Source organism: Phoca vitulina, unplaced genomic scaffold (genome assembly GCF_004348235.1).
Source record: "Phoca vitulina isolate PV1807 unplaced genomic scaffold, GSC_HSeal_1.0 scaffold33, whole genome shotgun sequence".
Classification (NCBI taxonomy): Eukaryota; Metazoa; Chordata; class Mammalia; order Carnivora; family Phocidae; genus Phoca; species Phoca vitulina.
The window spans coordinates 16,063,030-16,089,199 of NW_022589736.1; the positions used below are offsets into that span (position 1 = coordinate 16,063,030).

General features: G+C 38.6%; 1 protein-coding gene across 1 annotated transcript in view; it reads right to left on the reverse strand.

Moving 5' to 3' along the window:
• The window catches only part of FAM107B (family with sequence similarity 107 member B), a 220,069-nt gene extending 194,516 nt beyond the window's left edge, over nt 1-25,553 (reverse strand). Inside the window, exon 1 of the mRNA XM_032425566.1 lies at nt 25,140-25,553. Coding sequence (XP_032281457.1) covers nt 25,140-25,553 — 414 coding nt within the window. The remainder of the gene's footprint in view (nt 1-25,139) is intronic.
• Between the last annotated feature and the right edge of the window lie 617 nt (nt 25,554-26,170).

Sequence of the window (26,170 nt, forward strand, 5' to 3'; positions counted from 1 at the left end):
TCCCTTAAGAGGGAAAAAGACTGCACAGAGAGTTTTAAATTACTTATATTATCCCCATAAAATTAGATGATTAATGTGTCAGCAGGGTCCAAACTCAGTCATGTGTCAATCACTTTTTCTTGTCTATATTAAGCATTTGTTGTGTACCCCATGCTGTGCCAGGCCACAGGAGCTATGGACTTGCCTTCAAAGAGCTTATTTTCTAGTCAGGGACAAAGATGAACCTTGGAAAAGCAATAATGAATAACATGACCTGGTGTAGAACTGAATACTAGCAGGTATAGTGCAGATAGTACCTACCATTGAGTTTTGATAAAGGAGATGATTATCAGGGGCTCGTATTCTCAAAGAGGATTTCATAAAGAAGACATGTACACATCACTAGTAAAGAAGTAGATTCCTTTGCATTAAAACAAAATTCTCTGATTTTAGCAAGTTATTTAACCCAGTTTAGCCATAGTATTCTGTCTGTAAAATGAAAACAATGTGTCCTCTGGATCAGATATGACGCTTTTAGCTGAAAATCACTCTAACTCAACTAATTGACTTAAACAAAATGGAATATATCAGCTCCAAAGGCACAGTTGTCATAGGGTGGTTCAATAATATCTGGGACCCCAGATCCTTTCTGCTTTTCTGCTCTGTCCTCTCTGGCTCCTTCTTTCTTAGAGAGGCAAGTTGGGGAACTTGAAGGTGAGTTTTGAAAGATTTCCAGTTAGTCGCCTAATACATAACTGTGCTGTTGAGCCTAGTATTTGAAGGATGCCATTGATTCTATTTGCAGGGTAAGAGTGAAAAATAAGTCTACATAAAGTGCAAAAAAGTCAATTTTTGTTCTAAGTTTAAAAGGTGATTTGACAAGGCATGACTTACTGAGTGTGTAACAGTCATTTTAAAACACATAACACATCACAGAAACTTCCTTCCCCCTTCTTACTTTGTTCTGTTCTGCCATTCACTTTACAGAGAAATTACCAAGAATCCTTCAAACCTTGCATTGTCTACTTTAAGGATCTTAGAACACGTTGAAGGTACAAGAACATAAAGAAGCTGTTGCATGATGTTGATGCTTTGTTTGTTTGTTTTTTTCATTGCTTATTTCACAGAAATGCTATCAGCCAATGCTTAGATTCTGGCTTTCACAAATTCTTCAGTCTCCATGAGGTAGAGCAGTTCTTCTCAAACTCAGTCGCACATTAGAATTCCTGGAGAGAGCTTTTATTTTTTATTTTTTATTTTTTTTAAAGATTTTATTTATTTATTTGACAGAGAGAGAGAGCACATGAGAGGGGGGAGGGTCAGAGGGAGAAGCAGACTCCCTGCTGAGCAGGGAGCCCGATGCGGGACTCGATCCCGGGACTCCAGGATCATGACCTGAGCCGAAGGCAGTCGCTTAACCAACTGAGCCACCCAGGCGCCCCCTGGAGAGAGCTTTTAAATACTGATGCAATAGTCTCAACTCTGATCAACTAAATTTAAATTTCTCAGAGTATCAATATTAGTAACTTTTATGTTTATTTTTTTAAAGATTTTATTTATTTATTTGAGAGAGAGAGAATGAGAGACAGAGAGCACAAGAGGGAAGAGGATCAGAGGGAGAAGCAGACCCCCCTCTGAGCAGGGAGCCCGATGTGGGACTCGATCCTGGGACTCCAAGATCATGACCTGAGCTGAAGGCAGTCGCTTAACCAACTGAGCAACCCAGGCGCCCAATATTAGTAACTTTTAAAATTCCCCAAATGATCTAGACGCAAGCACGGTTGATAACACCTGGGACAGAAAAAGGGATCAAACTATTCATCAATTAAACAAAAGCATGAACAGTAAGCAACAACCATAAAATGGATATTGCTATAAACTGAATGCTTGTGTGCCCCCATCCCCCAAAATGTATATGTTGAGACCTAATCCCCAATGTGATGGTGTTTGGAGGTGGGGCCTTTGGGAAGTGATTAAGCCGTGAAGATGGAGTCCTTATGAATGGGATTAATGCCTTTATTAAGAAGACTCCAGAGAGCTCCCTTGCCCCTCCCACCATATGAAGACACAGCAAGAAGCCTGTGGGTGGGAAGGAGGCCCTCACAGACCATGCTGCCACCCTGAACTTCCAGCCTCCAGAACTGTGAGAAATAAATTTTTGTTTTATAAGCTACCTAGTCTCTGGTATTTTATTATAGCAGCTTGAAGGGATTAAGACAGCCATCAACACAAAGTAAGAGAGAGATAATTTCTAACCACCCTCTTCAAAATTTCTGCCCCCACTTACTCCAACACTTTGTATCCTTTCCTTAGCTTGCTAATTTATCTTATTTATTGTCTACCTTCCTCTGTAGACTAGAAACTCTACAAAGGCTGTCTTCTTCACAACTGGATGGATATCCAGTTATTAGAATAGTGCTGATCACATTTTATGTGCTTACCTATTTGTTGGAAAAAGAAGTGAATGGATGGGAATTATGTCTGGTTTGGGACCTGTCTATATAAAACAATTAAAAAACAGTGGTAACAATGCTAATGCTGTGCTCGGGAGAGCTGGTCAACCTTAATTTGGAACTTGTCAACCATCTGTGTTCTGAAAGTGAGCCACACATTGGAAGATCCCTCAGGAATAAATAACCTAGTAGGTCATTCAACAAGGAGCCTCTGGAACTTGAGAAGAGGGGTTTCACTTTTGGCCTCTGGAGGAAATGAATATAATTCAGATGATCAAGCAAGAGAGATGATACCACTCAAAAGCATGAAAGGTACAGAAACTCTTTCTAAAGTGAAGAGCTGGCCAGAACAACTGGCTAGTGAATATCTCAAGCAAACATGGTTTTTAAAACTAGCCTGGGACAAGAATATTTTGTTTCAAAGGCCTGAAGCTGAGCAGGCATTTAGGAAATAGGCTAGTGATGGTGCCTCTCTAAGAGTGTCTGCAAGGAGTAGGAGTGGAATGACACACAGCTTGCCCTAGATGCTGGGCTTGGGGTCCCCATCTGTAGGACAAGCTAGCAGGCTGGTCCCTGAGGAATTGAGCAATACAAAAACTTTTATCCAAAGTTAAATGTCTGGGCTGGGATGCTGGAGCTGTTGACATGCATTCTAAGGTTAGCTGAAGAAAAACAAAAAGTAGTGCCTGCAAATTGATTAAAAAAGAAAATCTGTGCTCTCTAAACATTCATTTCAACACTCTATATTTGTCTCATTTCCCTTAACTTTTTAAAAAAATTTTCATTTTTTATTTAAATTCAATTTAGTTAATGTATAGTGTATTATTAGTTTCAGGGGTAGAATTTGGTGACTCATCAGTTGCATATACCCAGTGCTCATTACAAGTACCCTCCTTAATACCCATCACCCAACTACCCAATACCCCCACCCACCGCCACTCTAGCAACCCGCAGTTTCTTATAGTTAAGCGTCTCTTATGGTTTGCCTCCCACCCTGTTTTTATCTTATTTTTCTTTCCTTTCCCCTATGTTCGTCTGTTTTGTTTCTTAAATTCCACATATGAGTGAAATCATATGGTATTTGTCTTTGACTTATTTCACTTAGCATAATACCCTCTAGTTCCATCCACATTGTTGCAAATGGCAAGATTTCATTCTTTTTTATGTTGTATATACCATATCTTCTTTACCCATTCATCTGCTGATGGACATCTGGGCTCTTTCTGTATTTTAGCTATTGTGGACATTGGGGTGCATGTGCCCCTTCAAATCACTACTTTTGTATCCTTTAGGTAAATACCTAGTAGTGCAATTGCTGGGTCATAGGGTAGTTCTATTTTAAATTTTTGAGGAACCTTCATACTGTTTTCTAGAGTGACTGCACCAGTTTGCATTCCCACCAACAGTGTAGGAGGGTTCCCCTTTCTCCACATCCTTGCCAATATCTGTTGTTTCCTGAGTTGCTAATTTCACCATTCTGACTGGTGTGAGGCGGTATCTCACTGTGGTTTTGATTTATATTTCCCTGATGCTGAATGATGTTGAGCATTTTTTCATATGTCTGTTAGCCATTTATATGTCTTCTTTGGAGAAATGTCTGTTCATGTCTTCTGCCCATTTCTTGACAGGATTTTTTGTTTTTCGGGTGTTGAGTTTGATAAGTTCTTTATAGATTTTGGATACTTGCCCTTTATCTGATATGTCATTTGCAAATATCTTCTCCCATTCCATAGGTTGCTTTTTAGTTTTGTTGATTGTTTGCTTTGCTGTGCCAATGCTTTTTATCCTGATGAAGTCCCAATAGTTCATTTTTGCTTTTGTTTCCCTTGCCTCTGGAGACGTGTCTAGCAAGAAGTTGCTGCGGCTGAGGTCAACGAGGTTGCTGTCTGTGTTCTCCTCTAGGATTTTGATGGATTCCTGCCCCCCTTAACTTGTTAATAAAAGTTTCATTGAAAAAAAAATCTAGCCATCTATTTTGAGATAGGGTAATATGCCCCAGGGTGCTAAATGGGCTGTGGCAGTGAGAGAGCGTCTGCTTAAGAGCCTGCATGTGTCACCAGAGTACACTGTCTTTTCATGACTCTGTCTAACTATGAAGGCAACTGACCTGTGGACTTCTAGTTCTGTGAGTTAAGACATGTCCTTCTGTTTAAGCCAGTCGGCGTCAGGCTCTTGGTCACCTGCTGTTGAAAATGCCTCTGCCTTTTTCACCTGATGAACACTTTCTCAGCTTTGAGACCCTGCTCTTGTGTGGCGTTGAGTCACTACCTACCTTCTTAATGCTCCAGATTCCTATAATGGCACCTCTGCTCTTAGGGGTTATTTCTATATCTGTCAGCCAGATGGCAAGCCCCTCAAGAGAAGGAAATAAGGGGTGCCTGGGCGGCTCAGATGGTTAAGCATCTGCCTTTGGCTCAGGTCATGATCTCCAGGTCCTGGGATTGAGCCCCACATCGGGCTCCCGGCTCTGCAGGGAGTCTGCTTCTCTCTCTCCCTCTGCCTCTCCCCCTGCTCATGCTCTCTCTTTGTATCTCTCTGTCTCAAATAAATAAATAAAATCTTTTTAAAAAGAGAGAGAGAAGGAAATAAGTCTTACTCATTTTTTTTTTCCCAGAACTGAAAGAGTCCCTGGCACAACAAAGGTGAATGAATGAATGAATGAATGAGTGACCTTAGAGACAGAGATTCTCTGTGACAGCAGAAATGCCTAAACACAATTATTAGTCAGGAGAAAAGGAAACAAGAATGATAAAGGACAGTGTGGAAGGGGGAGTGAGGAGAGAGCAAAATGGGAAAAATATGACAGTGATTATGAGAAATTGATACATGATTAAATTAAGGTTTATGGAAATTTCATTGGATAGGAAAGAAAAAAGTGTGTATAACTGTATAAATGTTTTTAACAATAAACCATAGAAATAACTATTAATGCCATTTTGGCATTTATCACCTCATTCTGCAGCTGTGGATTTGCCTGACTCCTGTCCTAATGGCAAGCAACTTAAAGGCAGGCCTAGCACTGGGATCTTCATGGCATGCCCAGCACCTAACACAGTGTGTGTCAGGCCCTCATTAAGGTCTGTTGAACTGAGGACTGAATGAAGACTTTAAAGCTTCAAAGTTAGATTTCACACTGATTACTGAAAGCACAAAAGAAATAACCTGCCGAACATGTTATTTGAAATTATTTGTTCCTCATTAAATCGAATTACTTTTTTTCTCCTTTAACACTCTCTAAATCAACAGTAACACATAAATCATGAGCTTTCATTTCAGATTTAGAAATTAACCCATTAAGTACAAAATAATGTGCTTGATACTTAAACCAGATTAACTAAAAATGTCTTTAGATATTGGATTCTCTGCAAATCACCAAAAAAAAAAAAAAATAATAATTTTTTTTTTTTTAGCCAAAAGCATTGTAAAGCCAGAACTAGGGAAAAAAAAAAAATTTAGGCCATTCTGAGCAATGTCTTTAGTATAGTTTGGTGTCTTTTTTTTTTTTTTTTTAACATTTTATTCATTTATTTGACAGAGAGAGAGACAGCGAGAGAGGGGAACACAAGCAGGGGGAGTGGGAGAGGGAGAAGCAGGCTTTCCGCCAAGCAGGGAGCCTGATGTGGGGCTTGATCCCTGGGATCATGACCTGAGCCAAAGGCAGACACTTAATGACTGAGCCATCCAGGCACCCCAGTTTGGTGTCTTATTAATGTGAACAGTATTATCTGTATACTTCTCCACATGCTATTAAAGTCACACAGAGTAATGAGGTGAATGTATCCCTTTGTTTTGTTCTCTTCTGCTCCCATTTTAATGGTATCATTTTTTGTGTTATTAATATCCTGTATTTTCTCCTATAATGCTTAAAGTTCTGTATAAATAGTCATTCTTTCCAATCTACTACTAGAATCATAAAAGCTGTCATTATCCTCATTGTGCAAGTAGGAAAACAGAAGCATAAAGTGGCTCATTCTTTACCATGTGAGAAATTCACTGAGAGGTCCAAAAAATGGACTACAAGGACAGTTGAAAGGAAACTTCCTCTGGCTTCAAAATAAATTTATCTGGGTCTTTTGTCTCAAACCTGAGTAATAAACAGCTCATTCTTCAAGGGGAAACATTATCTTGGGCCCTACTCCCTGGTGTAGTCTTAAATTATTTCTACCAATTTCTAAAATGATAAATGGATCACAAATATATTGGCAATACTAAACAAAGTTCCCATGATAAAGATATATGAAGAACTCATGTAACATAAACCCTCTCCTAATTTTGATTTTATTGATTCATCTTCTATGTTCTACGTACTGTTCTAGGTGCTACTCATAATAGATAAAAAGAAAAAAAGATACAGCCCTTGCCCTCAAGCTCTTCACAGCCTAATGGAGAGTCAGACACATAAACATGGCACAGTTTAATAAGTGCTTTAATTGAGGTAAACAAGTGCCAGACTAGCCCAGGACAGGGCACCAACCTAGAGCAGGGTGTTGGGGATGGTGTCAGGAAAGGGGGACAGAGAAGGGGACAGAGCAGTAGCAGAATGAGCAGGAAATGTCCAAAGTGTGTGGAGGGTAATGGGGGGAGGAAGGAAGCACATGGCCCAGCTGCTACTGGTAGTCATTTTATAACCACAAAGGGAATCACTTGTAGGGTGAAACCAATATTATGGATGGCTGAGAAGAGAGATGGAAGAATCTAGATGCTCGATGACTTCATTGAACTGTTGAATCAATCAACCCTGAAGTCACCCTACCTTGAGCCTTGTTTTTAAGTGAAATAATACATTTCATATTGTCTAAATTTGAGTTTTCATCTCTTGCAGGTATAAGCATCCTAAGCAATATGTAGAGGAGGTATAGGGGGAAAGGTAATTTTTGCACACATTGAATTTGAGATGGCTGTCAGTCCACCTGGAGATTTCTCAGGGATAGGTAGGTCCAATCACCCTTATTCAAACAGTTTATTACTATTTTAAAATAACCTCAGCATAAACACTTTGAGTATACCCTTACTGTAGTACCTAAAGTTAGTTGCACTTGAAGTAGCTCCATGGCATCCTCAAGAACCCAGATGCTTTCTTGCCTTCCTGCTCTGCCATCTTAGGTTATTTGCTTTTATTTATAGGTTTGTCCTCTCCTTCTCACAAGGTGGTGACAGCAGCACCAAGCATCTCATCCACACCCAACAATGTCCAAAGGCCAAATTTGAGCACATTTTTCCTGGTTCTTTCTTGAGAGCAAACCAACTTTTGGAGTTGATGCTTCAAGGTGGTTAGTATTTGAAGGACTCTAATCAGGAGTCTGTATTCAGAGGCAGCTACACCAAGTACTTAAAATGAGGTTAGCTAAATCTGAACAAGAGGATCCATTAAGTAGGGTAAGATTTTGGAAATCATTTTTCATTTGTGAAATGAATGGTGTTCAAGATATGTAACTGATCAGCATTTTTGCCTTGGCAAAATTAAATACAAGAATGTGGCAAAATCCAACTCCTTTATAGTAGCATCCTGGATCTTGAACTCCATTTGGCCCTGGACTCTCATTAGCAGAGTGCACCTTCATCCCATCTGAATAGAAGGTTTGTTGGTTTTGCCATTAGAATATTGTTGCATTCCTATACATTATTTTAGTCATGCAAGGGGCCACTATGTCAAAGGACAGAAGCTGGGGAACTTCTTTCAGCATATAGGATCAGGGAATATGCCCTTTTTTGGCCTGCTTGCCAACAAACATTTGTACCTGTGGCAGAAATCATGTGAGCCTTTTTTTATTGCAACATATCACTGGGGAGCAAGTTGTGAGTGGATACACATATAGCCCCTACCTGCCTCTTAAAGTTGGAGGATACCAATGTTTACTAGACAATTTTGAATGGTAAAAATAGCTCAGGATAACTTGCAACACCACAACACCAAGTTACTTCTCCCTGCAGAGACTCAAGTATTATGCATCCAGGTCAGATGAGTCCTGGCAGAAACTCAGTCAAAAGAAAAATCTCTCCTGCATACAGACCTCCTGATCCTAGGAAAGGGCCTGAGAATTAGAGCCTTCTGGAAGAGCCACTGCCTCACTCTGTACCAGAATCTAATCAATTGGTCTTTTTCCTCCATCACTGCTTCATGTGTGTCTCTCCTGAAACACCCAGCTCAGTCAGAAAGGAAAACAATTCTCAGATAAGAAGAGGACTTCTTACTGGCTCAGGGTATATGCATGGATGTTCCCATTCAAGTGCTTCCTTAAATAGCATCCCACACACCCACTATTTACAATCAGCACCTCCTGATGGCCAGCAACTGCCCAGCTTTAACCCCTCCTTCCGTTCCCCCTTGAATTATTATACCAGAAAGCAGATCAGTGAGAATATTTTCCAGCTATATTGAAGAATGATTGACAAATTAAAAACTGTGCAACTTTCAGGTATAAAACATGATGTTTTGCTGTATGTATACATTGTGAAATGATTACCTGGTTAATTAATATATCCTTCATCTCACATCATTACCTCTTTTTTGTGGTAAGAATACTTGAGATCTGGTATACAATATGTTGTTACTAACTATAGTCACCATACTGTACATTAAGTCTCCAGAACTTATTCATCTCATAACTGAAAGTTTGCACCCTTTGACCAACATCTCCCTTTTCCTGCCACCATCCCCAGCCCTTGGCAACAACCACTGTTACTATGAGGGCAACTTTTTTAGCTTTCACATATTAGTGAGATCATACAGTATTTGGTTTTCTGTGTCTGGCTTATTTCACTTAACATATGTTCTCCAGGTTTATCTATATTGTCACAAATGACAGGATTCCATTGTATTATATTCCACTGTGTGTGTGTGTGTGTGTGTGTGTGTGTGTGTGTGTGTAATCACATTTTATTTATCCATTCATCCACTGAAAGACACTTAGATTGTTTCCATGTCTTGTCTACTGTGAATAAGACCACAATGAACACGGGAGTGCAAATATCTCTTCAAGAAAGTGATTTTACTTCCTTTGGATATGTACCTAGAAGTAAGATTATATGGATTATATGGTAGTTCTATTTTTAATTTTCTGAGAAACCACCATACTGCTTTCCTTAATGGCTGTACCAATTGACATTCCCATCAACAATGTGTAAGTTGTAAGTGTTACCTTTTCTCCACATCCTTGCCAACACTTATCTTCTGGCTTTTTGATAATAGTCATCCTAACAGATGTGAAGTGATACGTCATTGTGGTTTTGATTTGTATTTCCTTGATGATTAGCAATACTGAACATTTTTTCATATACCCATTAGCCACTTTTATATCTTCTTTTTAAAAATGTCTTTACAGGGCCTTTGCTCATCTTTTAATTGGGTCATTTGGTTTTTGCTATTGAGTTGTCTGAGTTCCTTATATATTTTGGATATTAGCCCCTTATCAGATATATGGTTTGCAAATATTTTCTCCCAGTCTGTAGGTTGCCTCTTAATCTTATTGAGTGTTTCCTGTGCTATGCAGAAGCTTTTTAGTTTTATGTACAGGCATACCTTAGAGATATTGCAGGTTCAGTTCCAGACTACTGCAATAGAGCAAATATCACAATAAAATGAGTCAAACAAATTTTTTCATTTCCCAGTGCATATAAAAGTTATATTTACATTACACTGTAGTCTATTTAAAGTGCCCAATGGCATTATGTCTAACAAAACCAATGTGAATACTTTAATTAAAAAATACCTTATTGCTAAAAAATGCTAACCATCATCTGAGCTTTCATCATGTCATAATCTTTTTGCTGATTGAGGGTCTTGCCCCAATGTTGATGGCAGCTGACTGATCAGGATGGGGTGCCTGTGGCAATTTCTTAAAATAAGACAATGAAATCTGTCACATTGATTGACTCTTCCTCTCATGAATGATTACTCTGTATCATGTGATGCTGTTTGAGAGCATTTTACCCATTGTGTATTCTTGGTGTGTTTGGTGAAGATTACTTGAACATATATGGGTGATTTTTTAGAAAAGAGAGAACTTTGAATTAGCTCTAATTACAAATGTATGTATATCTCATTGGAATTTTTATAAGACTATGCATTGTTTTATGTAAAAAAACAAAATATTTAAAGTCAGTTTACAATTTGCAAATTGCAGTACATTAATTACTATTAGTAATAAATAATGTATGGCACATCTTTTTGAGATTTGGTGTTTTAAGTTACAGAAACTGATGCTCCTCATGCAGGTGGCCTGTTTGAGGGGAAGTTTCTCTTTTTCTGTGGACAACCAAATTATGCCTATGTATTTAGGTTCTAACAGTTGCCTGCGTTGTCATTTTCTGTTTAACTGAACACCAGACCCAAAAACCAACTTCCCACAGCAAATTCATAAATACTTCCCATAGCAGTCCTGTGCTCTTTGTGGAGACTGCCTTCCTCTAATTTCCCAAATTCCCAAACTCTCACCTCCCCTGGTACAGAATTACAAAACCAAGTATGTCAACCTTATATCAGAAAAAGTGTTAATGAGCTCTATTTTCTTTGGAAAGGAAGAACTGTGAGTGTTAAACTAAAGGCAGTTCAAATCAGGTTAACACATGTCCTTGGCTGGGGGTAAAAAAAAACCACCTCTAACTTACCATGATTAATATAGCATATTCATTCAACCAGCCCCTGTGGGTCCTGGAATATAAGAAATTTTAGTTTCCAGCATACCCAGTGATTAGAATAATGGAATTTTTTAAACTGACGTACAACTGCATGTTATATAATCAAGAGAATGGAAATTCCAACTCTACAGAGGCAGGTATTTGGGGAAAATGGGTCTAGTCAATGAATTGGAATCTTCTTGGTGCTCTTTGGTTAGACACTCCAGGCCACTGAGTATGAACAAAGTAAACCCTGCTCTTTTATTAACCGCCTGTGAAAATGAGGGCAAAGGATCAACTAGGTCATGGGCAGATTGCCAGATTCTCTCTGATAAGCTAGAAATAGATGCTGCTCAAAAATGGGCTGACCTCTTCCTTTTGTACTTCTCTCCCTCCAACATATCAACACCTACTTAGATAATATTTATCATTCTTATCTGAATTGTGAATGTCAGAGTAACCTCACTTGAAAATGATGCTTTAAAATTTCATGAAATTATACACTCAACTTTTATTTCTTAGCTTGGAATATATATATGCCCCTCAGCTCTAAATTTTCTGAAAACTTTGCATTTTTACCATCCTCTATAGTCTTTTATGGATGGTCTCCAATAGTCAAAGCTGTACAATGTAAATTTTAATGGTTTTATGAGGATAATTTATTTTATTTCATTCTAAGAGAAGCCAGGAAGCTATCTCTTTTCCAGTTGGGATGCAACTGAGTATCTGGATTGGAAAATTCCTAAGTACACTGGGTATATCATGCACTCTCATGCCACTATGTTTAACATCTTTTGAAAGTAGAAACCTAGCATAAGAATTTGTCAGGGCTTAAAAGGAATGGGGTGGGATTCCCACCAGCTCATATCCCCCTTGTTGGGAGGTAAGGAGCATGAAAGGGAACTAGAAAACTAACATTTCCATGGATTTGTAAGTTGTTTTCTATTAAAAAACATTTTTATATCAAATCATCTGTCTAGCAGAAATCTTCCTTAATAGGATATTTGTTTTTATAGGTAGCCTAAAATTCTGTTCTATAAAGGAAGGAAAGATTTCATTCTAAAGAAATGCAGGAAAACTAGTTTGTACCAGAAAATGGAAATTCAGCCTAGCAGACTTGCTCTCCGTAATGCTTATATAAGGGGGATGCAGAGTTAAGAGTGAGATGAGGGGTGATAGATGTTTACACACAAATTTACAATATGCTTCTAAGTAGTACTGCCCTCTACAGATGGTACTCTCAAGGCTCAACTTCAAGACAACTTTAAGACATTGAAAATAAAAATAAATTTGTTGAATGAGATCAGTTTCCTATAGGGGCGAATACCTCCAAGAGCTTTTCTATTAACAGGTATTCAGGAGTCTCTCCAACACCAAATTCCAATTAACATGGCCTTGATGTAGCTCCAACAAAACATGACTGGAATCTGATTCTAACCAAGGAAGCTGAAACCCAATTAATTAAACCATCCCAGGTCTTAACAAAGACTGTGCCAGTAAAAGAGGAATGATGGGCATGGAGCCTAGACAAGGAGAGCAGAATAAGCAGGCATTTAGTTATTGGTAGCATGAGTTCTGCACTGCCCAAGGAAGTCATGCTTTGACTGGTTGAATTGAGTTTCCTAGTCTGCTGAAAGCGTTACCCTTAGAGTAGAAATTATTCAGATGTTTACCTCCACTGAGTCCCAGTTTCCCCATCAGTATGAACCATAGGAGATAAGTTCTGAGAGGTAATTGGGGATACTTTGTATAGGGGCCTGCAGGCCCCTGTGAAGACCTGACTTTTAATATTAGGGAAGGGGGGAGCCATTGGAAGGTTTTGAGCAGAAGAGTGATTGGGATTATCAGGAACTAACATTGTAAAAGGATAGAAGGATCAAATTATCTAATCCACATAAGGCACTTAGCACCATGCCTAGTCCATTAATAGTGCTCAATAATGGGTAATCATGATTATAAATACCATACTTCAGTGAAGCTATCAAAGTAGCTCTTCTTCACCAAGAATAAATCATGAAGAAATAGAAAATCTGAATAGACCTATAACTAGTAAGGAGATTAAATCAGTAACCAAAAACCTCCCAACAAAGAAAAGCCTTGGACCAGATAGCTTCACTGGTGAATTCTACCAAACCTGTAAAGAATTAATACCAATCCTTCTCAAACTCTTCCAAAACTAATTGAAGAGGAGGGACCACTTCCTAAATCATTCTGTATGGCCAGCATTACCCTGATACCCAAGTTAGATAAAGACATAACAAGAAAAGAAAACTAGAGACCAATATCCCTGATGACTATTGATGCAAAACTCCTCAACAAAATCCTAGTGAGCAGAATTCCACCACATGCTAAGAAGATTATATGATGACCAAGTGGGATTTATTCCTGGAATGCAAGGATAGTTCAATATACAAAATATCAATCACTATCAGACAAAATTAACAGAATAAAGGAAAAAATAGTCATATCAATTGATGCAGAAAAAGCACTGGTCAAATTTAACATTCTTTCATGATAAAAATACACAACAGGGTAGGAATAGAAGGAAAGTACTTCAACACAATAAAGGTCATATATAAAAAACCCACACTGTACTCAATGGTAGCATCATACCCAATGGTGAAAGACTGAAAGTTTATCCTCTAAGATCAGGAACAAAACAAGGATGTTAACTTTTGCACTTCTATCCAACTAAGTATTGTTGAATAGCATTGGAAGTTCCAGCCAAAGCAATTAGAGAAGAAACAGAAATAAAAGGCATCCAAATTGAAAAGGAAGAAGTAAAATTATCTCTGTTCACAGATGATATACTCTTACATGTAGAAACCATAAAGATTACACACACACACACATACACACACACACACACGGGCACACACACACTATTATAAGTAATAAATGAATTCAGCAAAATTTCAGGACACAAAACACATGGACAAAAATCAATTGCGGGGCGCCTGGGTGGCTCAGTCGTTAAGCGTCTGCCTTCGGCTCAGGTCATGATCCCAGGGTCCTGGGATCAAGCCCCACATCGGGCTCCCTGCTCTGCGGGAAGCCTGCTTCTCCCTCTCCCATTCCCCCTGCTTGTGTTCCCTCTCTCACTGTGTCTCTCTCTGTCAAATAAATAAATAAAATCTTTAAAAAAAAAAAAATCAATTGCATTTCTATACACCAGTAATGAACAATCTGAAAAGGAAATTAAGAAAACAATTTCATTTACAATAGTATCAAAATTGGAGATAAACTTAGCCTGTGGCAAAGGAATTTTATACTGAAAACTACAAAACATTGCTGAAAGTAATTAAAGAAGACACAAATAAGTGGAAAGATAAACTGTATTAATGGATTAGAAGACCCAATATTGTTGTGAATACTACCCAAAGCAATCTAAAGATTCACTGAAATCCCTATCAAATGATGTTTTTTTACAGAAATAGAAAAAAATCCATCCTGAAATTCATATGAAATCTCAAGTGATCCCAAATAGCCAAAACAATCTTGAAAAAGAAGAACAAAGTTGGAGGTTTCATGCTTACTGGTTCCAAAACTTACTACAAAGCTACAGTAATCAAAACAGAGTATTGCATGGTGACTAACATAATGAAATAAAATAAAATAAAATAAAATAATAAAAAAACCAGTGTGTTACTGGCATAAAAACAAACAAGTAAACCAATGAAATGTAATAGAGTACCCAGAAATAAACCCTCACATATATGGTGAAATGATTTTTCACAAGAGTGCCAAGACCATTCAATGGGGAAAGGATAGTCTTTTATTTTTTTATTATGTTATGTTAATCACCATACATTACATCATTAGTTTTTGATGTAGTGTTCCATGATTCATTGTTTGCGTATAACACCCAGTGCTCCATTCAGTACGTGCCCTCTTTAATACCCATCATCAGGCTAACCCATCCCCCACCCCCCTCCCCTCTAGAACCCTCAGTTTGTTTCTCAGAGTCCATAGTCTCTTGTGGTTCATCTCCCCCTCTGAAAGGACAGTCTTTTCAACAAATAGTGTTGGGAAAATTGGATATCCACATGCAAAAGAATGCTTTTGGACCCTTACTTTGCACCATATACAAAAATTAACTCAGAGTGGATCAAAGACCTAAACATAAGAGCTAAAATTATAAAACTCTTAGAGGAATACATAGAGAAAAAGCTTGATGGTATTAGATTTGGCAATGATTTCTTGAATGGGACACCAAAAGCACAGGCAACAAAAGAAAAAAATAGATAAATTGGGTTTTGTCAAAATTAAAATTTTTGTACATCAAAGGACACTAATTCAAACAACAAAAATAACTCAATTTAAAAAACAGGCAAAGCCTTGAATAGGCATTTCTCCAAAGATCACAAATGCCAATAAGCACATGAAAAGATGCTCGATATCATTAATCATTAGAGAAATGAAAATCAAAACCACAATGAGATACCACTTCATTCTCATTATGATGACTATTATCAAAACAAATGAACAAACACTTTAGAAACAAATGGTGGCATGAATGTGGAGAAATCGGAGCCTTTGTGCATTGCTGGTGGGAATATTTGGTACAACCACTGTAGAAAACAGTATGTCAGTTCCTTGAAAAATTAAAGATAGAATTACCATATGATACAGCAATTCCACTTCTGGGTATATATTCAAAAGAATTGAAAACAGGGTCTTGAAGAGATATTTGTAAACCCATGTTCATAACAGTATTATTCTCAGTTGCCAAAAAGTAGAAATGACATAAACATCCATTGACAGATGAATGTGTAAACAAAATGTGGCATGTACATATGAGGGAATATTATTCAGCTTTAACAAGGAAGGATATGCTGACACATGTTTCCACATGGATGAACCTTGAGGACAATATGCTAAGTGAAATAAGCTGGATGCAAAAGTGTAATTCCACTTACACAAGGTACTGAGAATAATTAAACTTATAGAGACAGAAAGTAGAGTGGTGGTTGCCAGGGGATGAGGAGAAGGGTAAATGGTGAATGGGGAGTTAGTGTTTTATGAATATAGAGTCTGAGTTCCAGAAGATGAAAAGAGTTCTAGAGATGGATGGTAGTGATGGTTGCACATCACTGTGGAAATACTTAATGCCACAGAACTGTATATTTTAAAATAATTAAAATTGTAAATTTTATGTAATGTATATTTTACTATAATAAAAAAATGTCTCCCCCCCCCCTCCTCTGAATCTGTACTCTCCAACAAATTTCTGGTTATCATTTCTCTTTTTGGATAATTTTCCTGTGTAGAAAATACACGGCTTAGTAAGCCCTACCCTGACAGTCTTCAAGGCTGACAACTAACAGTCATTCTGATTTATACATCAGGCTCTTTTAAGGGTGGGTATCAAGGAACTACATCTTACAGAAGGATAACTGACAAAACTTTATTTCTAGATGGTATTATCATCACTCAGACCCAAAAAAATCAGTGACAGCTTAAGCCTAGGCTCTAGGGAAGTCTTGGTTACCTCTTCTCTGTCTAGTAGCAAAAACCAGCCTGTTTTAAAAAGCAATGCAGTTGTCAACTCCAAGATAGGCCCTGTTTTCCGTTCCTTATTATAAAACTAACTTTTATTATTATTTTTTTTTAAATATCTTACAATTTTATTTGTCAATTTTATTACAATGGAGCTGAAAAATTTTAGTCTCATTATGTTGGTTCTTCATTGAATTGATAAAATATATATATATATATATATTTAAAAACTCCATCATTCTGTCTTTTTTTTTAATTTTATTTTATTATGTTATGTTAATCACCATACATTACATCATTAGTTTTTGATGTAGTGTTCCATGATTCATTGTTTGCGTATAACACCCAGTGCTCCATTCAATACGTGCCCTCTTTAATACCCATCACCAGGCTAACCCATCCCCCCACACTCTCTCCCGTCTAGAACCCTCAGTTTGTTTCTCAGAGTCCATAGTCTCTCATGGTTCATCTCCCCCTCTGATTCCCTGCCTTCATTTTTCCCTTCCTAATATCTTCTTCTTTTTTTTAACATATAATGTATTATTTGTTTCAGAGGCACAGGTCTGTGATTCAACAGTCCTACACAATTCACAGCACTCACCAAAGCACATACCCTCCCCAATGTCTATCACCCAGCCACCCCATCCCTCCCACCCCCACCACTCCAGCAACACTCAGTTTGTTTCCTGAGATTAAGAATTCCTTATATCAGTGAGATCATATGATACATGTCTTTCTCTGATTGACTTATTTCGCTCAGCATAATACCCTCCAATTCCATCCACGTCATTGCAAATGGCAAGATTGCATTCCTTTTGATGGCTGCATAATATTCCGTGTGTGTTCGTGTGTGTGTGTGTGTGTGTGTGTGTGTGTGTGTGTGTGTGTGTGTATACCACATCTACTTTATCCATTCATCTGTTGATGGACATCTTGGCTCTTTTCACAGTTTGGCTATTGTGGACATTGCTTCTATAAACATTGGGGTGCATGTACCCCTTCAGATCCCTACATTTGTATCTTTGGGGTAAAACCCAGTAGTGCAATTGCTGGATCATATGGTAGCTCTATTTTCAACTTTTTGAAGAACATCCATACTGTTTTCCAGAGTGGCTGCACCAGTTTGCATTCCCACCAACAGTGTAGGAGGGTTCCCCTTTCTCCGCATCCCCACCAACATCTGTCATTTCCTGACTTGTTAATTTTAGCCATTCTGACTGGTGTGAGGTGGTATCTCATTGAGGTTTTGATTTGGATTTCCCTGATGCTGAGCGATGTTGAGCACTTTTTCATGTGTCTGTTGGCCATTTGGATGTCTTCTTTGGAAAAATGTCTGTTCATGTCTTCTGCCCATTTCTTGATTGGATCATTTGTTCTTTGGGTGTTGAGTTTAAGAAGTTCTTTATAGATTTTGGATACTAGCCCTTTATCTGATTTCATACTTAAAGGGTCTATCCAACAAGAAGATCTAACAATTGTAAATATCTATGCCCCTAACATGGGAGCAGCCAATTATATAAGCCAATTAATAACAAAAGCAAAGAAACACATTGACAACAATACAATAATAGTAGGGCACTTTAACAGCCCCCTCACTGAAATGAACAGATCATCTAAGCAAAAGATCAACAAGGAAATAAAGACTTTAAATGACACACCGGACCAAATGGACTTCACAGATATATTCAGAACATTCCATCCCAAAGCAACAGAATACACATTCTTCTCTAGTGCCCATGGAACATTCTCCAGAATAGATCACATTCTAGGTCATAAGTCAGGTCTCAACCGGGACCAAAAGATTGGGATCATTCCCTGCATATTTTCAGACCACAGTGCTTTGAAACTAGAACTCAATCACAAGAGGAAAGTCGGAAAGAACTCAAATACATGGAGGCTAAAGAGCATCCTACTAATGAATGGGTCAACCAGGAAATTAACGAAGAATTAAAAAAATTCATGGTAACAAATGAAAATGAAAACACAACTTTTCAAAATCTTTGGGATGCAGCAAAGGCAGTCCTAAGAGGAAAATATATAGCAGTACAAGACTTTCTCAAGAAACGAGAAAGGTCTCAAATACACAACCTAACCCTACACCTAAAGGAGCTGGAGAAAGAACAGCAAATAAAGCCTAAACCCAGCAGGAGAAGAGAAATAATAAAGATCAGAGCAGAAATCAATGAAATAGAAACCAAAAGAACAGTAGAACAGATCAACAAAACTAGGAGCTGGTTCTTTGAAAGAATTAACAAGATTGATAAACCCCTGGCCAGACTTATCAAAAAGAAAAGAGAAATGACCCAAATCAACAAAATCATGAATGAAAGAGGAATGATCACAACCAACACCAAAGAAATACAAACAATTATAATAACATATTATGAGCAACTCTATGCCAGCATATTAGTTAATCTGGAAGAAATGGATGCATTCCTAGAGATGTATCAACTACCAAAACTGAACCAGGAAGAAATAGAAAACCTGAACAGACCTATAACCACTAAGGAAATTTGAAGCAGTAATCAAAAATCTCCCAACAAACAAGAGCCCAGGGCCAGATGGCTTCCCAGAGGAATTCTACCAAACATTTCAAGAAGAATTAATACCTATTCTTCTGAAACTGTTCCAAAAAATAGAAATGGAAGGAAAACTTCCAAACTCATTTTATGAGGCCACCATTACCTTGATCCCAAAACCAAAGACCCCATCAAAAAGGAGAATTACAGACCAATATCCCTGATGAACATGGATGCAAAAATTCTCACCAAAATACTAGCCATGGGATCCAACAGTACATTAAAATGATTATTCTCCACAACCAAGTGGGATTTATTCCTGGGCTGCAATGTTGGTTCAACATCCACAAATCAATCAATGTGATACAATACATTAATAAAAGGAAGAACAAGAACCATATGATCCTCTCAATAGATGCAGAAAAAGCATTTGACAAAGTACAGCATCCTTTCTTGATCAAAAGTCTTCAGAGTATAGGGATAGAGGGTACATACCTCAATATCATAAAAGCCATCTATGAAAAACTCACCGTGAATATCATTCTCAATGGGGAGAAACTGAGAGCTTTCCCCCTAAGGTCAGGAACACGACAGGGATGTCCACTCTCACCACTGCTATTCAACATAGTGTTAGAAGCCCCAGCCACAGCAATCAGACAACAGAAAGAAATAAAAGGCATCCAAATCGGCAAAGAAGAAGTCAAACTCTCACTGTTTGTGGATGATATGCTACTTTATGTGGAAAACCCAAAAGACTCCACCCCAAAGCTGCTAGAACTCATACAGGAATTCAGTAAAGTGGCAGGATATAAAATCAATGCACAGAAATCAGTGGCATTCCTACACACCAACAACAAGACAGAAGAAAGAGAAATTAAGGAGTCGATCCCATTTACGATTGCACCCAAAACCATAAGATACCCAGGAATAAATCTAACCAAAGAGACAAAGGATCTGTACTCAGAAAACTATAAAATACTCATGAAAGCAATTGAGGAAGATGCAAAGAAATGGAAAAACGTTCCATGCTCATGGATCGGAAGAACAAATATTGTGAAGATGTCAATGCTTCCTAGAGCAATCTACACATTTAATGCAATCCCTATCAAAATACCATCCACTTTTTTCAAAAAAATAGAACAAATAATCCTAAAATTTGTATGGAACCAGAAAAGACCCCGAATAGCCAGAGGAATCTTGAAAAAGAAAAGCAAAGCTGGCGGCATCACAATTCCAGACTTCCAGCTCTATTACAAAGCTGTCATCATCAAGACAGTATGGTACTGGCACAAAAACAGACACATAGATCAATGGAACCGAATAGAGAGCCCAGAAATGGACCCTCTACTCTATGGTCAACTAATCTTTGACAAAGCAGGAAAGAATGTCCAATGGAAAAAAGACAGTCTCTTCAACAAATGGTGTTGGGAAAACTGGACAGCCACATGCAGAAGAATGAAACTGGACAATTTCCTTACACCACACACAAAAATAGACTCCAAATGGTTGAAAGACTTAAATGTGAGACAGGAGTCCATCAAAATCCTAAAGGAAAACACAGGCAGCAACCTCTTCGACCTCAGCCACAGCAATTTCTTCCTAGAAACATCGCCAAAGGCAAGGGAAGCAAGGGCAAAAATGAACTATTGGGACTTCATCAAGATAAAACGCTTTTGCACAGCAAAAGAAACAGTCAACAAAACCAAAAGACAGCCGACAGAATGGGAGAAGGTATTTCCTTATTATAAAACTAACTTTTAGTTAAAGATACCCAGGAATGGGGCGCCTGGGTGGCTCAGTCACTTGTGCAACTGACTCTTGGTTTCAACTCAGGTAATGATCTCAAGGTCCTGAGTTTGAGCCCTGTGTCAGGCTCCGTGCTCAGCGGGGAGTCTGCTTGAGATTCTCTCTCCTTCTCCCTCTGCCCCTCACCCAACTCATACCTTTGTGCATGCAGTCTCTCACTCTCTCTCTTGCTTTCTCTCTCTCTCAAATAAATAAATAAATAAATAAATCTTTAAAAAAATAAATACCCAGGAATGATTTCCCAAGCCACAATTACTTTCTCTTCCTGTGTTAGACAGTCTACTTTGTTGGAGTAAGAACTGGATAAAAACTTAACTATTGCTGTAGAAAGTCTCTGAAACTACCAAACTATTCTAAAGTCCTCAGCTGCTTCATGTGGGAACACATGTGGGAATGTTCCTTTTTTTTTTTTTTTTAAGATTTTCTTTATTTATTAGAGAGAGAGAGCACAAGCAGGGGGAGCGGCAGTCAGAGGGAGAGAGAGAAGCAGATTCCCTGCTGAGCAGGGAGTGGGACATGGGGCTCAATCCCGGGACCCTGGAATCATGACCCGAGCCAAAGGCAGACGCTTAACTGACTGAGCCACCAGGCACCCCAACTGTGTCTTTCTTATACTGCCAACACTGTGAAGGGAGACAGAGGAGAAAAATAGCACCATTCAACTAGGAAGGCAATTTTAAAAGAATAAGGTAGAAACCCTTCTTCTCCATATATTCCAGCTTCCCCTGTCTTCCCAAGGCTAAGATGGGAGCCTCTTCCATTTGCTCTTATGGGTGTCCATTGTTGAGCCATAAGCCTTCTCATATTGCATTGAGACCACCTGTTTACTCTATCTCCCACTGGAATGGAAGCAATTTCACAAACTGCGTCTTAAGTCTTTGTTACCTCGGGGCTAGGACTGTCCTGGCACACAGTAAGAACACAATAACTCTTGGCCAGAAAAATAAACAGCATACTGCTGTGTTTCATTAACTCTATAATCCCGCCAATTATTAGACACTTCAATTGTAAGACCACTAAGAAAGATTAAAAAATTACAATCAGAAGATACCAGAAGTTTTAAGACATTCCAATGTTAGGGTTATTATCACCTTGATTTCAGGCCTGGAACAGGGAAGTGATGGCCGCAAAAAGGTGGAAGAGTAATTGGCATCAGTTCATAAATAGAGATATGTGCATATACATTTATACAAACAAAAACGTTTTTTAATTAGTTCACTTGGCCTATCTTGAGCTTTTCCTCTCAGACCAGATGTTGTTTCAGATTTTAAAGAATCACCCTCTTGTCTGAACACCAGGTAACTAAAAATAGGTAGAAGGACTTGTCCCTATTTCTTAGCTATTGTTATATTCTGAGGCTGAGCTCTAAAAAAGAGTATTATTTGTTGTCTCCACCAAGGCAGTTTAAATGATGAGGATCAGTGAATTAAAGGGGAAATACTTTTGCCTCCAGGCAAGATTATAATAAAAGAAGCTCATTCATCATCTGCTGAGGGGAAACATGTCACTATAAAAATTACTAGGTAATGAAAAATTTGGGCAGTCCCATGGCACTTTTAATCAGAAGATCTCAAAACAATCCCACCATGTCATCAACAAAGTCTTGTCATCAACAGGATGCAAAGTGGAAAGTGTCCCTTTCCATAGTGTTATATATCATGAATCTAAGATTTTTAAGAGGTTAAGCAAATTCATAAAAAGCAAATAATGATGATCATTATATACACAGATACATTTACGTATAAATACATACACACACAAAATTTTAATTTAGTTGCATATCAAGTGAGATCATGTGTGAATATTTGATTGTAAATCCCTAAACACCACACAAGCAATAATAAGGAGCTGAGTTTCAGTCCTGGCTCTACCACTTCCTCCCCCTGTGACCTTAGGCAAGTGTCTTACCTTCTCTAAGTGTCAGAGAATCATAAGAATATGCGCCTCACTGTAACAAGGGTCCATGGGATGCTCCCTGTAAAGCACTTAAAAGAATGGCTGGCATATGGCAAGTGCTCTGTAAATATTAGCTCCTTGCATTTGAACTACAATAGATGCCCATTTACCAGCCCCACAGGACACACTTCTCCCACGCAGCCTGGCCTTAGTGTCGCAATGTTTTCATTTCATCACTCCCAGTTTGGTCTCTCTTCTCTCCCCACCCAGTCTGGGACCCATACAACTACTGCATTTGCTACCCCTTGGGGTCCGTTCTTCTTTGGCCCTTCCACCTCACCTTCCTGCTGTTCCTTTTATGATATCCTCAGGCTGGGATTTTTACAATGACCCCATCTCCGTCTTCTCAACTCTAATCCATCCTGCATAGCTTTACCTGTTTATGAAATCCTAAGCATGACCTTTCTCTGCTCAAAATTCTCACAGATTCCCCACTGCCTACTAAGTCCACTTCTGACCACAGCATTCAAGACATCCCACTTTTGGCTTCCATCTACCTTTCCAGGTATCTCTCCAACTTAGCCAATCTGATGTACCTATCCCTATGCTACATTCCCCCACATCCATGGTTTTGTTCATACAATTTTCTTTTATTGCAATGTCCTCCCCTTTATCTCTGCCTTTAAAAATCCTAACCCTCCTTCTAAACCAATCTCAAATTCCACCTCCACTGCAGTGTACCTTTCCAACCTCCTTTGAACTGGCTTATGTGTGTCTTCTTTGGGATACTTATATTTAATCTTGCGTTGGGGTCGATTCCATCATAAGGCCTGCCTCACCTCTGTAGTCTATCCATGACTTTGCTCATACAAGTGGACAATAAATATGGATGTTACCCGCTGTGTTTAACTGGTTATATTTGAATACACATATTTACTTTGAGCCTCTGTGTCACATATGCCACTAAAACAGGAAGATAAAGTCAAATCAACCCTTTGTATTTGCTGCTGTATTTAGCAATATAGGGTGGGTCCTAGGTTGTTGGAATCTCTACCCAACAGAATCTTCCAGCTCATCAAACCAATACATCATTGGTTCCTTTAACATGCAACAAATAAAAACTTGGCCATGATGTCCACTCAGCTAACTACAGTACTACTAAAAATATCTTAATCTGGATATGGATTTAAACTGAAAATTGAACAATACATGTTTTTGCTTGTATTTGTTTGATTGGGTTTTGATTTAGTGATGCTAAGGGGAAAAAAACAAACCATTACAGTTCTTGCTGTAACAGAGGGCTTAGTGAAATCCTTTATCCAATCTCAGAATAGAAAGATGTAGACAATAGAGCTAAGATGCAGTAATTTAAGATAAGCCTGTAAAATATCAAATGAAACTATTTTTAAAAACGTGTTAACCCTGTCTTCACTGTTTAATAGTTTTCAATGTTAATGAGGCCTCTTGAAGTCAGACAAAATATGATTTGTTAAACTAGATGGAAAACAGTGATTTTTGAAAATCAGAGTATCTTAGTAATGGATCCCCAAAGACTTCTCAGTTTTTTAAGTCTGGTCCTAAGCTGCTTGGCCAAGAATATGACTGAAAAATGCTCTAGAGGTATCTCTGGAAAACACCATTCAAGAAACCCTGCCTCTTGAGATTACAAAGAACTTTGACATGACTGTGTAGCCCAATCTAATCAGAATAGTCAACAATTAAAATTCAGTAATGCTTCCAACAAGAAGACAGATTAAATAAATAACCCAAGATGATGCCTTTGGAGAGCAGCAAGATTTTTTTTGAAATAACTCCTTCTCCTGCCTCTAAGTTGAGAAACGGTCACAGGAACACCCATATTATGAATAGTTTTACAGGTCAGTTCCTTTCTTTACTGCTATGCATACAGTGATCATCATTTCCAAATTTTCCCAAACTGCTTTGATACCACATGATTCATTTTAAGTAGGGGCAGTTTCTTAATTCTATAATCAAATCTTTTATATTGTGGATTTTCATATAAATAAATTCATGTACCAGTTAAAAAAAAGAAAAAACTTTCCCAGACTACCTTACCCCTAATCTTTTATTCAGACACTGTTGGCTCCGGAGAACCATGGGCAGTTAATGAAAGGCCAGTTTTGGCCATTGCTAAGGCCTGAGTGCTTATTCTCATTGCCTCCCTCTATATCCTCTGAGAAGCTTATGAGAATTTAAAAGGCTTTACACACTTCCTCTCACTAGTAAGAGTTCCCCTCAATGTCTTATTCACTAAAAATATTAAGGAAGTTTGTTTCCTGAAGGCATCCACCAAATGATCAGAACTCTCCTCCAACACCATTCCTTCCATAAGAGCATTGGGAAAACTCACCATTGGCATTTCAATAATTGATGGTCTGGGGATAGAAGTCTGGAAAGTAACTGCTTCACAGTCCGATTTACCTTCGAGTGACCCAGGTGAATCCTCAGGGGTCTCAGCAGGCTGGTTGGCAGTGTGGTTCCTTGAATTCAGATTTGCACTGCCATTTTTCTCTGAGCGGATGCCAGAATCTCGCCTTTTCTCTGAAGTTCCTTCTTCCCCTTTCCAGTGACTTGAGTGCCTCCCTGCTTTGGCCATGGGCTGAACATAGATGGTGGAATGAGTATCAGCTGCGCTGGGCTGATCAAAGGGCGCATTCTCCCTTGTATTCCCAAAACAAGCAAGCAGAGCTGAGCATGGAAAAGGATGCATCCTTCTAGATGGAGATTTCAGTCTTTTGGTGAGCCTTGCTTTCCATGTGGACATGACCTGCAGTGAAACATTGCAAAGTTCAAAGCGGGGGAAACGTTCCCAGGGGTTCAGATCACCTCCAGTTTCCTTGTAGTAACTATTTCCTTGCCTAAAGAGAAGGACTTTCTAGTGGTTACCCCTAAATAGATTAGGAGATGGCAATGCTTCCCTCCCTTGGAGACACTTAGCAGCCAACTCCCCTTTGGGAAGCGTCTGTCCCGGGGTGATTTCACGCTCTTCCTTCCTTGATGCTGTCTGTGGTTAAAGAAAGCTGTCTGTGAGGCATGTGTTGGCTTGGGTTACGGTCCCCAGGCAGGGCAGACGCTTCAGTGTAAGGTAGTGCCAAGTCCAAAGACAGTTGCTTCAGGTTACCTTGAAGGCATAAAGATAATGTAGCCTGATAGCATCCGCCATAATAGCGTCAGCCTGTGTATCAATAACATCATAACAGCAGCATAACCTTCTTCGGTTACCCCCTTCAAATATTTATTCCCCCAAACAAAACAAACACCACCCAGTTATCCATCACGAACGAGGACCCCTGGAGGGTCCTCAACCCTGGCAGCTGTTTCATGATTAAAATAGGAGGTAGATTTGAATCTTTTGTCTGGAGAGATCCATGTATGGGTTTG